Raw genomic sequence first — 13976 nt, 5'->3', positions numbered from 1 at the left:
GAAGGACTCTGAATTAGAATGATTGGCCAAAGACCACCCAGAATCTAATCCCATCACCATAAAACCCGAGACTGTGAGCCACGCAGCAGAGCAGTCCTCCTGGGTTCCCTTACCCTACTGCTCTCCACCCGGGTGCCCTTTCCCAGTAAAGTCTCTTGCTTTGTCAGCACCTGTGTCTCCTCGGACAATTCATTTCTGAGTGTTAGACAAGAGCCCAGTTTCAGGCCCTGGAAGGGGTCTGCCTTCCTGCAACATAAGTATAAAATAAATTAAAAATCTTAAGAAAGTGAAGCAAGAAGAAAAGAAAGACACAAAATTGAGTGCTTATGGAATAAATCAAAGGAACAAGTACAAGTAATAAAGACAATACAGGCCAGGAAATCTAGGCTACATGTTAACTCTTAGCTTTCTGGCCATCAGTGTGCAGAGGAAAACATGATCAGCTATGAAAATTCCAGGACCCATCTGGGAAGAATAAGCAATTTCTAAGAAGCATTTTCAGGCCTCTGGCTGTCTTCCCTTCAGGCTGGACTGAACACTTGTTGCCTCCTGAGGGTAGAGAGGGCAGTCACAGTGGGACAGACCCTTATTAGTGCCTCCACCCTCCACCACCATTTCATTCACAGGGAAGCTGAAGATCGCTCTAAGGATTGGGACAAAGCAAGCCAGGAGCCATAGGCCACCCAGTTCTCCCTTTTCTTGGAGCACTCTGTATTCACTCCTGTCCCAGAGCTGGCCAGCTTCCTGTGATGAAAACTGTTCACAGACCCATCCTCTTCCTCCCCACCAACCCGAAAGGCCATCAGCTCCATGAGGACAATTTTGGCTCCTACGCGTATCAGTGAGCTCTCCATAAAACTGAGCTGAATACTAAACTTCTCCATGAATTCCCCAAAGGAAAAGTGATAAAAGCACAAAGATCTGAATTGGCTTCTTGGTCTACGGTTTATCACTCCTGAGATTTTCGCTAAGCCACCTGACTGCTCCGATTCAGTTTCTTATCTGTTAACCAAAGCCAATGCGGTTTCCACCACAGGTTAGTCTTGTGGACGAAATCAACAAACAGATGTAAGGAGGCGGGCCCAGTTTCTGGCACACAGCAGGTGCTCAATAAATGTTACTTTTCCCTTCTACACAGAAATCTCTAGGATATTAATTGTACTTTCTGCTACAGCCACTATAGTATTCACAATCCTTCTCTCACTTTCAATTTTCCCAGTTAAAATCACCCACGAAAAAGCAGAGTTCCCAAGAACCACAGAACACTCAATGCCTACACAATGCCACCTTCAAAATGGTTTTTGTCATTGTTTCAATAACTTTAAGCAGGGCTTAGAGGTTATTCTGAGGAACAAAAAAAAGTCTGAGAAAGGAAAGCTTGACTAAGTCATTAAGTATCAAATAAATACTTAAACCAAGCAATAAGGAAGAGAGATCATTAGTAAATTCACTGTTAGAAGGCAAATGCTGTTGCTAAAACAGAACACAGAAACATATTTGGTCTTTACTCTTGAATGGGCTAAATATCCCCTTGTTAATACTAAAGTAGCGGTTGGTTGCTTTGCAGACTCTGTTTTCGTGAGAGATGTAAAATTTAGACCAGCATGTTTAGTCTTGAGCAGAGAAAACATCAGCTATGTTTTAATTTCCTTTAAATATAAGTGTTCCAGATTAAATAACGTGGATGACCTACCTTTTCTGTGATATAGAAGTTTGAACTATCAGCATGCTGCAGTGCAAAGTATTCATGGTTTGCAAGGGACCATCTGAAAAATGCAAGCAAAAGCTGATTAAAAAAACAAAAAAGAATCATTTTCATGTTCATATGATAGACTTAGATGAACTTAGCACCCTGTGATTGGAACTGGGCCAGTACCCAAGATATGCACAGGGCAGTTCCTAAAACAAAATGACTTTAGCTCCCTTATCATGACCCTGAGACCAAGATCTTATTCCAAGCCTATTGTTCACCCTTTAAGTATTTTATCTTCACAGCTTTGAGGGAGGGCTCATTAAATATAAAGTTCCATTCTTCCCTATGATGAAGGAGTAAGTGGAGCAGAAAGAGGAAAACAAAGGAAATGAATGCTATTTAAATTTTTGATAATTGTTACATTTCAGTTGTCTCTGTAGTCTACCATCCCCAATCAGTATGCCTGCTGTAGACTGGAACATTTCAGTTAAGAATTGTTGTTGTTTAGTCACTAAGTCATGTCCCACTCTTCTGTGATCCCACAGACTAACTCGCCAGTCTCCTCTGTCCATTTAAGGATCGCAGGTCTTAAACAAACTCCAGGTAAAATTCTATTCATAGTTCTGCCTTAAAAATTCAAAAAACCTCAGGCAACTTCCATATGCATGGATTGTTAGAGCAGCCCAAGAGAAGTAGGAAAGCTCACTATCTTTGTGAAGTTCCACCCACTGATCTGTCTTTTAAATTATTTTATCTTCTGTGGGGACCTGAGTGGTCTTCTCATTTTATATCAGATGAAGTGTGCACTTAACTTCGGGAACTTAGACTGCTTCCTGCTGAATAGGATGAATGAACCACATCTTTTCAAAGTAAATAAGATCAATCCCAATGTCCACATATCAGGACTTCTACACTTCCCACTCTTTGAGAAACAGAGAGAATGTTTTGGTAGAAAAGACAAGGAAATATTACACAGTAATTCTTGGTGTCTTGAGGCAAGTCAAATAGTGACTTAATGAGTAATATTTAACAATTGCACAAGAATATTTTATTTGCCTTTCAATATGGTGCCTGGAGCTCCCTGGATAAATCCTGAGTAACACTTACCCATCACAGACTTCCTTTATTATTGCAGACAGTGGTTTTTTCTGAAAAATAGAAAAAAAGGAAATACTTTCTGTTAGTTTCATTTCATCATTTTAAGCTCTAAAAAAAGAAGAAGAAGAGGCCTAATAAAGACACTTGAGTAAGAACAATTTACATTTTCTATTCTTGGTTGTTGTGAGTTTGTTTTTCTCAAGGTTAATAATCGACCAGCCATCACCACCAACTGCATTAATGATGTATTATCCTTTGGGTCCCTTTTTTGTTGAACAAAATATACATCATATTTCACTTGAAAGTGAAAGTGTTAGTCGCTTAGTCATGTCCAACTCTTTTCAATCTCATAGACTGTAGCCCACCAGGCTCCTCTGTCCATGGTATTGTCCAGGCAAGAATACTGGAGCAGGTTGCCATTTCCTTCTCCAGAGGATCTTCCTGACCCAGGGATTGAAACCAGGTCTCCTGCATTGCAGGCAGATTCTTTACCATCTGAGCCACCAGGGAAGCCCCAGTATTTAACTTAGCCACATTAAAATCAGGATGAAACATAGTTTTGGTCAAAGATCTCATAGGCAATAACAACCTACAAAGTCAATTGATCACCAGAATTCCTCAAGAGTAGTACATGGGTTCAGAGAAGGTAATGGCACCCCACGCCAGTACTTTTGCCTGGAAAATCCCATGGACGGAGGAGCCTTGTAGGCTGAAGTCCATGGGGTCACTGAGGGTTGGACACGACTGAGCGACTTCACTTTCACTTTTCACTTTCATGCATTGGAGAAGGAAATGGCAACCCACTCCAGTGTTCTTGCCTGGAGAATCCCAAGGACAGGGGAGCCTGGTGGGCTGCCGTCTGTGGGGTCGCACAGAGTTGGACACGACTGAAGCAACTTAGCAGCAGCAGCAGTACATGGGTTGGAGAAGGCAATGGCACCCCACTCCAATACTCGTGCCTGGAAAATCTCATGGACAGAGGAGCCTGGTAGGCTGCAGTCCATGGGGTCTCGAAGAGTCAGACATGACTGAGCGACTTCACTTTCACTTTTCACTTTCATGCATTGGAGAAGGAAATGGCAACCCACTCCAGCGTTCTTGCCTGGAGAATGCCAGGGACGGGGGAGCCTGGTGGGCTGCCGTCTATGGGGTCACACAGAGTCGGACACGACTGAAGTGAATTAGCAGCAGCAGCAGCAGTAGCAGTACACGGGTAGGACAACCAGTAGTTTGGCTTTTTGCAAACAAGCTTGGATGTAGGGTAATTTTATGAGAACACGAGGCAAATGGAGTATGAAGCGTAGTGACATTGTTCCTACAAAGTACATAGAATTCTTCCCACAACTGTGGTCCCGGCAAATGTCAATCATGCAGCAGCTTGAGCAGGACACACGCGAGTAACGGGACCATGACACCATGTGCTGTGGTGTCAACTGGCGGCTGACTACAGCTGTACTCTTGGCCTAATAGCCACAGCTGTGCTCTGCCTGCCTCCAGATAGAAAGAATGTAGTGAAGAGACACAGACAGCTCATCTAGAGATGTTGAAACTCTTTCTGCTTTGGATGTAAACAGACCCCAGCTGTCTCCTGGGATGGGCAGGAGTGTGTCTACCAAAGGAACACATCACAGACAAGAAACAAATGGGGAAGAGAAATCAAAGAAATACAACACATGGTCCTGGATTTTCAAATACAACCACAGAATAGCATCTAAACACTTTCTCCTCCGGTCCCTCTGCACACTGTGGTATGGCAGAAGGAATTTGAATCAAGCAGAATTGGTTTAAATTCTAGCCGTGTCAACTTGCATGCAGTGAGACTGACAACTTCCTTAATTTGCTGAGCCACAACTAGCTTATCTGCAAAATGGGCAGAAGACCTACCCACTCCTCAGGGTTGTCCTAAGAATTAAATGAAAATTAAAATAAAGGGCAAAAGCCTCAAAAAAGGGTTAGGGCTCCACTTCTTTACTCTCTCGTGTCACTAGAAGAGCTTGATCTCCTCTTTGCATCCTTGCCCTCGGACCCAACGTTGCTAGGTCCCCCTCTTGGTTAATTCCAAGCACCCCATTCTTCACAGTCCTTCCTGAGGGCTTCAGGGCCCCGGTAAAGGCTCCAGTGCTGCCCTCAGTGTTCCTCCAATGCCCTCCTGCACTCTGGAGCGTAGGGTCTATGACTAAGCCCACCACCATGTTTTCAAAAGAACGTCTGCCTGCAACTCTAAATGCAGTGGGCAGAAGAGGGACCGAGAATTGTGGAGGGGTGGAAAGACAGTACATATTAGCATTTTGAGTTAATCTCTTTTAGACTAAGATTAGAAATGGAGATTGGATTCGACAATGAGGTTACATGTTACAACTTGAGGCCTTTGCAAGAACTTGTCCATTGTTTACAGCTCTGGCTGTGAGTCAAAGAGCAAATGTACACTCCCAACCAAAGGAGAAAGGAGCTTTAGGAATAAAACTTTTTTCATAAATTGAGGATTTTGCACTTCCAGTTGTCAGAGACCTCTCCAGGCTATTAGTATTTCATGAGGACCTACCAGTCTCCTAGATAAGCTGCAGTCGTTCAGATGGTAAAGAATCTGCCTGCAATGCAGGAGACCTGGGTTCAATCCCTGGGTTGGGAAGATCCGCTGGAGAAGGGAATGGCAACCCAATCCAGTACTCTCACCTGGGAAATCCCATGGACAGAGGAGGAGCCTCGCAGGCTATAATCCATGGGGTTGCAAAGAGTTGGACACAACTGAGTGACTGACACTTATTTACCTACCAGTCTCCTAACTCCCCCAATCTTCTTGCATCCTCAAAACTAAAATATAAATAACAGGGTCAAATTTCAGACTTAAATTATATTGAAAGGACAGATCGAGCCAAGAAAGTATTGCTAATGATGTAGGAGAAGGCATTTAAATTACTGCTTTCAGAATGGGAATCCTTAAAGTCTAGGTAACTTAGAGGAATTCAGATTTTAATCCAGGTCTAATTCATAGTTTCAGAGTCAAATTTGAACAGACAGAAGTGGGCTTCTAGAACTATTATATCTAGAACATTCTGAAGTTGGCTATATGAAAGGAGTAAAGACTCTGGAAGAACAAAGTTTAGAGATTTAATAGAGAAAGATTAGAGTAAAACTTCAAACCCCAGAGGAAAAGGACTCACAGTTAACATAACTGCAGCCTCACCAATTGAAATGAATGCTGTGTAAGCATGGGCGGGTCCCACTGCCTGCATCCTACACCCGCCCCCTCCCTTCTTTACATGTTCCAATGAAACACTGAACTCCACCACCCAAACCTAATTCCAATGACTTCACAATTTTCAACTCCCTTAATTCGTCCACATTTTTAATGTCATTACTACCTTCTTTTTGAAACCACCTTTCCAGAGTTGCTGTATTGCCTTCCATCTCCTACAGTTATAAGCAATAATCCTCTGATAAAATCCACGAGATCCTTCATTATTTGTTTTACTTCTAACTTCAGATTTATGTTTCTATCTCTTCTGTTTTCATTCAACTGGTCAGTTCCTCATTCATTTCAGCTATCCCAAGTCTGCAATCTGATTCCACTCTTAGAAATCTCTGGCAGCTTGTTAGAAACAGCATGTTAACTCTCCTTCAAGCATCTTATTAAATATACAAACAAAAATCATTACTCTCACGATTCCCTAACCCAAAAATAGCATGTCCCCACCCCAAAATTCTCGCCATCTCAGTCATGATTTTTTCTATGACACCACTACAGCCCAGAGCATCATTAACCTTTATTTCTTCACACTCTGAGTCTGATTTGTTACAGGTAGTATTACATCTTCCTCTGTGACATTCATATCATTACTTCTCACCTCCTCCAAATTGCTCTTCTAAAATCTTAGCATTCCTCATTCCAACTCCTACCAGATAAATCATACCCCAGTTCCTTCACTCTTAATTCTGCTTTCTCAGCCCCAGTGCCTTTCCTGAGGAACAGCCCATTATTACTGGCATTAACTACTTGCCATAAATTTCCAGTCAAACATTACACTGGCCTATCAAACACAGATTCTGGTCTTGCATTAGTTCCTATATTTGTATTACCTACGTCTAGTAGTTCTCTCATGTAGATTTCTAGAGAACTTATCTTTGCCTTCTCTATTCTGTGAAATACAGATATCTACAAGACACTGAGTCTCATCAATACTTTGCAAAAACCTCTCTCTGCTTTATCCCTTCCAGACCTAAACTACCACCTTTGGTTAAGAATTCTCAGGATCCTGGCATCAGATCCTTGCAAATAAGTCTGTACATCACCAGTTTCTTTCTTTCTAATTCCTGCATTAATTATAATTAGGTAAAATTAGACTTTCCCCATAAACTTTGCTCATGTTGTTCTTTTGCTCTAATATCCACCATAGATCTTCAATGACCACCACCTGTATTGTATAAATCTTTTAGCTTGTCATCCAAGGCCTTCCAGAATCTGGTCTCAAGCAATCAAACTGTCTACTAATGTTGTACACGTTCCCCATACTTTTGGATTAGCTAATGATTCATCCAAAAAATCCCACCCCCATATTTTTACTTTATGCCATTTTTTAAATATTATTTTTGGCTGTGCTAGGTCTTCATTGCTGTGAAGGCTTTTCTCTAGTTGCAGTGGGGTCTACCCTCTAGTTGTGATGTGCAGGTTTCTCTTTGTGGTGGCTTCTCTTGTTGTGGAAAAGAGCTCTAGGGCTCGTGGGTTTAATAGTTGCCGCTCCCAGGCTCTAGAACATGAATTCGATAGTTGTGGCACATAGATTTAGTTGTTCCACCGCATGGTGGGATCTTCCTGGATCAGGGATCAAACTCATGTCTCCTGAATTGGCAGGTGAATTCTTTACCACTGAGCCACCAGGGAAGCCCCAGTGTTTAGGCACTAAAGTTGTCCCCAACTCTTTGTGACCCCATGGACTGTGGCACGCCAGGTTCCTCTGAACTTCCACCATCTCTCAGAGTTTGCTCAAATTCATGTCCATCGAGTCAGTGATCTCAACGTCTGTTGGCCCCTTCTCCTTCTGCCTTCAGTCTTTTTCAGCATCAGGGTCTTTTCCAGTGAGTTGGCTCTTTGCATCAGGTGGCCAAAGTATTGGAGCTTCAGCTTCAGCATCAGTCTTTCCAATGAATATTCAGGGTTGATTTCCTCTAGGATTGACTGGTTAGATCTCCTTGCAGTCCAGGGGACTCTCAAAAGTCTTCTCCAACACCACAGTTCAAAAGCATCAATTCTTCAGCCCTCAGCTTTCTTTATAGTCCAACTCTCACATCCATACTTGACTACTGGAAAAACGACAGCTTTGACTAGATGGACCTTTGTTGGCAACAAAGTCCCCCTATACTTAGCGTATTAAATGAATCACTCCTAAGGACCTAGTATATCTGTCTTACTTTCTTGTCCCTTGAAAACAAGGTATCTTACAGTTCACAGATGCTAACAGGATATAAGAGGAAACAATATATTTCTGTTAAATGGAAAATTCACTTACTTTATTTTTTTTAAAAAAAGAACCAACAGAAAAGCCTTGACTATAAAAGTAAACCATTTCCTAAATGCCCATCAATAGATGAATTGATAAAGATGTGGTACATATATACAATGGAATATTACTTAGCCATAAAAAGAATGAGATGAGTCATTTGTAGAGATACGGATCGACCTAGAGAGTTTCATACAGAGTGAAGTAAGTCAGAAAAATAAGTACTGTATATTAACACATATATGTGGAATCTAGAATAATGGTACAGATGAACCTGTCTGCAAGGCAAACATAGAGACATACATGTAGAGAACAAATGTGTGGACACCACAGCGAGGGGAGAAATGGGGGATGGGATGACTTGAGAGATTGGGATTGACATATATACTATGACTACTACATAAAAAATAGGTAACTAATGAGAACCTATTTCTAATGGAGAATCTTCATTGGAATGACTGATGCTGAAACTGAAGCTCCAATACTTTGGCCACCTGAAGTGAAGAAATGACTCATTGGAAAAGACCCTGTTGCTGGGAAAGACTGAAGGCAGGAGGAGAAGGGAGTGACAAAGGATGAGATGCTATTCAACTGGATAGCATCACCGACTCAATGGACATAAGTTTGAGGAAACTCCAAGAGACAGTGGAGTCAGAGGAGCTTGGCCTGCTACAGTCCATAGGGTAGCTATGTATACATGTGTATACATATAGCTCATTCACTTTGCTGTACAGCAGAAACTAACAAAATATTTTAAAGCAAGTATATACTCCAATAAAAAATAAGGAAAATGATTAATGCATATTAAAAAACAAAACAAAAGAAAAAAACAACCAACAACATCAAAGTAAACCATTTCAAAGTATAGCCTGGATTAATCAGCACGAATCCCACTTCCTACCATGTAAACCACTGTGGGGTGGCTATAAGCAGCTGCTTAGACATGTGAAGGTTGTCACCACTCCCCACACAGACCGCTCTGTGATTCACAGCTTGGGAGAGAATTGAGCCAGCCAGCTGATGAGGAGTATAATTCAACAGGTGATAAAGCAGATACCAATCAAATGATTGTCACCATCCTTTAGCAAGGCCACACAGGTGAGCAGGAACTATTGCTGTAAACAGGGATGGAACAAGATACTCCCAAATACACTATTTTGGTAGCAGTGCTTTGCTCACTTTCTATATAAAACCTTCAATCTGACATGACCTCCTTGCCTGACTTAAATTCTAAACTAAAGTTTGGCTCTATGTTTTAGTTAATATTTGTTCAGGTTACATAAGATGTTTTTATAATAATGCAAGTTTCACCTGAGGAAAAGAAAGCTTCCAAGGCATGCTTGGAAGTTCACTAAAACTTGGGAGTAGGGTGACAAGCGCATTGCCTTAGTAGCTTTCTGTGGACCCACAAAATATTTGCCTTTCATCTCACTGAGAGAAAAGACTAGAAGAAAAGAAAATTTGATCTAAAAGGATAAAAACTGGCTCTTCTATGAGTCCATAAACCATAAAGGAACTAAAATAAATTCTATACTCTATACAAATATATCTCCATGTAAAATATCAAGGCAAAATTATTTTAATTGCCTGAGCGTGTTTTTGTAACTTAACAAAAATCATAACTAAATCCCTTAAGCTTTTTGTTTTGAAGGTCAAATCGGTCTTCTCAGACTCAGTAATGAACTAAGATGGAAAGAATAGAAATGTTTTTAAGGATAACCCAGAGGGTTAGTCAGTTACCAGATTTCCAAGTGCAGGTGACTGGGAATTAAATAGACTCTCCACTTGTTCCCTTTAGCAATGGTGAGGTCATTGTTCACCACATGAAAGTATTTCTTCTCTTTATACTAATTGGAGAAAATTTCAATAATGACACAAATATTTTTATTCATCAAACAAAGTATGCATTTCCAAATGAATTTTATTGGCAAAGTACTATGTGCCAACAATTATATTCATGGAGTAAATAAGCTTTTTGTTGTTGGATTTGTTTTTTTAAATTTATCCCTCCCTTTTAAACTCTTACTCTCCAAAAGAATTCCTTTATTCAACTTAATTTATCATAGACTACATCCAGAAAGCCAATTTCCAGTACAAAAAGATTTTTATTTACTTTTCATAAAATCACCTAGATTCCTGAGAATGGTCAAATTCACTAGCAATTAGCTTGTGATCTATATCTCTGCCTCTGTTCTCACATGGTGTTCTCTCCTCTTCTTACAAGAAGGATGTAAATCCAGGGTGATTCCATCACAAGATACACAATTATATATATAAAACCCCTTTTTCAAATAAGGTCACCTTTTCATATTCCAGGTGTTATAATTTGGACATACCTTTGGGGCCACTGTTAAAACTATTGCAATTGGGTAAGAAAAAAAATATATATATATATTTTTTAAGGATTAGGGAGAAAAGAGAATGCACCCTTTTCTCCCTAATCCTTAAAGTGGGTGTTGGTCCTTCACTTTTCTTCCTAAACTCTTTCTTGCTTTTAATGAAATGCCAGTGTCCCAAATCCCTGAATCCATGCCTCCCACTATGACCCCTCTTCTAAGGTCTGATCCTGCATTTCCAACAAGCCCTGGTGGATCCACATAAACGTCCTGCCACCTCTTCAAGGTTAGCACTACATTCTCTTCCTCACTAAACCATATCCTCCTCCTGTCTCACTTTTATCTCAAAAAAAAAAAATATATGTATATATATATATATACATGTATTTATATCTCACTCTCCCTGCCCAAAGCTCATGGTTCCTTTCAGACATGAGAGGGCCCCCCAGAAGAAACATCCTTGGGGATCTCCAGTTGTTTATTTCAGAGGCTGTGGAGTCCAGCCTGCCTTGAGGCACGTTCCCCGGACACAGCCCAGCTGTTGCCCCTCGTCCGTGTCCCCTCGCTGATGAGTGCAGTTCCCATTCAACCACCTGTTCCTGCCTGTTGGCAGCGCACTCGGCCTGGGGATACTATGCGTCCCAAATGCTCACCTCAGAGCTCGCAGGTCCCCTCTGCCCACATTTCTGCCTTGACACTCGCCTGTGGAGACTGATATCTCCCTCATCTGAAGTGATACACACTGGTCAGCAACTATAAATTGTGGGCTGCCGTTCCTACCTCTGACATACACTTCTCAGGCCCATGTCTGTCCTAAAAAGAGCACCACATCAGAAAGAAAGCTTGGCTTCTTCAAAACCTTATTTATTTCAAATGTTTTTAAAGATATGGGGTGGGGGTATGCTTATGAGATAGCAGTAGGGACACCAGAAAAGCACTCAGAATGCTGAATTTTTATCAACAACTTGCTTTTCTACATCTTACCCCCAATAAGCACTGGAATAACTTTAGAAAATGATTTCCTGGGGTAGAACCCCAACTTCTGCAGCCCCTGGTTTTGTAGCTTTAGGCTTACTACTTCTCCTCTCAATGTTTCCATTTTCTTTTCTGAAAATAAAAGTAGCACCTCATTTGTAGAGTAGTGAGGACTAGTTGAGAGGATGTTATATCAAACTCTCAAAACCGCACCTGGTACACAGCGAGGCACTGGATACGTGTTACCTCTGAATAGGTTCTTTCATTTTGTGTATCCAGCTTGGACACTTTGCAGGTACTTTCTTTAAATGTCGGTTAAGAAAATAAAATACATGAATGAATGAACATCCAGTTCTTCTTCCTTCTTCCTGGAGTGACTCCAGCCCCCAGGGCTGCCTTTGGCACTCATCTCATCCTGTTCTTTACTCTTCAATGCATTTTTGTTTCCTCTGCCAACCAGATTATACACATTTGGAGGGAAACACTGCCTCTGAGACTCACCTCTGTCACTTCCCAAGCAAATGGCTGCTAGGCTACAAGGCGCGCAATTAATGAACTTTTCTTTTTTAATTAAAAACACATCTTTTTTCAGACTTTCAGCTTCTTTCCCTTTCTTCTGGTCTCTTCCAACTGCCTCTGAAGCCCAGGCAGAAGCTAAAGATGGAAGACAGCAAGAGAAAGGCAGGAGCAGTCTCCCATCACCACCTCGTAGCCACTCTGCCAGAGGGCCATTGTCAGACAGCCCTGTAATTGCAAAACCATTTTCCACCAAGACTGAAGGTTCTTGGTCCCAGACTATTATAAAGTCTTTCTCCAGTGCTTTCAACGAACGTGACAGATGCTTTGGTTTGACACTCTGAGGTGGTACAGCACAGCACCTGGGATTTTTACTTTCTTTTATAGACGGAAATTCATTGAACATATTCTGCCCAGCAGTTATGAGTGATGTTGGTCCAGAAAGAAAAGAAAGCCAGCTCCTAAATGTCAGGACACCTCTGAGAAGGGATATATGCATGTTGACTAAGATGTAGCCCACAATGTGACTTGGGAAAACTTGCAGGTGCGGTAAGTAACCCATCTAGTTCCCGGAGGTGCCTCCTGACACCATGTCAAAAACACCAGTCATTTTTACAACAGCTTTATTCTTCCTCCAACGAGCCTGGTGACTGCTCTCCATGCTTCCAACCATATACCTTTAATAAGGAGGAATCAGATGTCTCTGAGAGGTGTGTATGAATATTCTGTTTTCCTAATAGCTGCTTAGATAAACTGAAAGTTAATGACAAAACCACACTTCCCTGAGGCAAATTTACTAAGAGCTGGTTCTTGGAAAGCACACATTTTGACAACAGTTTCAATGGGAATCACTGACACAAGATTCCAGTGACTGTTAGAAATGACAGAGGCAGGGGGTGAGGGGAAAGGACGCCCAACTCCGTCTCCAAAGCAGTAAAAACTACGTATCCCATTAATTTTAAAAATAGAAAGATGACACTCTATGACACCTTTTTCTCGACAGATGATTTGTTTCAAAAATAGTTTACTAAAAATGACTTGTTTCAAGCTTTATGAATCTAATTAAATATTAGATTCAGCAAGACCAAGTGCAATCTTTGCATCATAAAAATCACCGGACTATGCAAATGAGCAGACACAAAAAATAATCAGTACTCTCACTCAGTTCAGTTCAGTTCAGTCGCTCAGTCGTATCCGACTCTTTGCGACCCCATGAATCACAGCACGCCAGGCCTCCCTGTCCATCACCAACTCCCGGAGTTCACTCAGACCCACGTCCATCGAGTAAGTGATGCCATCCAGCTATCTCATCCTCTGTCGTCCCCTTTTCCTCCTGCCCCCAATCCCTCCCAGCATCAGAGTCTTTGGTATGAGGTGGCCAAAGTACTAGAGTTTCAGCTTTAGCATCATTTCTTCCAAAGAACACCCAGGGATGATCTCCTTTAGAATGGACTCTCATTAGTAATGAGTTAAAGAGGAGGAGAAGGTTCTCTTTCTCTTTTAGGTCCTCTGATATACCTCTGCTCAGTAGAAACTGTATTCTGCTTCAATTGGAAGCAAAACTGCAATTTTAGAAAATGACAAAAATGTAGAAATGAACAATGCAAAAATAAAGCCCTACTCACATCAATTATCTATTCTGAGTCTTCTTCCTTCTTCTTGAGTATTTTACATTGTCCTAATACCAATGTTACTATGGATATAATTTTTTTTTCCAAATTTCAATATCTCAGGCAGCAAAAACAACAACTTTCCCAACTACTATATCCTTCTCTACCTTCCTTAATATCTGTCTTTTCTAAGAAGTGCTCCCAGATAATTCCAGCCTGTCTGGTGGGCCATTTCATTCCACCACACCTTGAG

At 41.3% G+C, this 13976-nt stretch overlaps 1 protein-coding gene across 7 annotated transcripts in view; it reads right to left on the bottom strand.

The window, feature by feature from the left end:
• ELMO1 (engulfment and cell motility 1) overlaps positions 1 to 13976 on the bottom strand; it is a 582500-nt gene that overhangs the window by 441343 nt on the left and 127181 nt on the right. For all 7 annotated transcript variants that reach the window (XM_015469368.3, XM_015469370.3, XM_059885500.1 and 4 more), the window contains 2 exons: positions 2801 to 2841; positions 1694 to 1766 (listed from right to left, as the gene is read on the bottom strand). In XM_015469368.3, the coding sequence (XP_015324854.1) occupies positions 1694 to 1766; positions 2801 to 2841 (114 nt within the window). The remainder of the gene's footprint in view (positions 1 to 1693; positions 1767 to 2800; positions 2842 to 13976) is intronic.

The sequence above is a fragment of the Bos taurus genome, chromosome 4, assembly GCF_002263795.3.
Source record: "Bos taurus isolate L1 Dominette 01449 registration number 42190680 breed Hereford chromosome 4, ARS-UCD2.0, whole genome shotgun sequence".
NCBI lineage: Eukaryota > Metazoa > Chordata > Mammalia > Artiodactyla > Bovidae > Bos > Bos taurus.
This window is presented reverse-complemented; position numbering and strand designations above follow the sequence as displayed.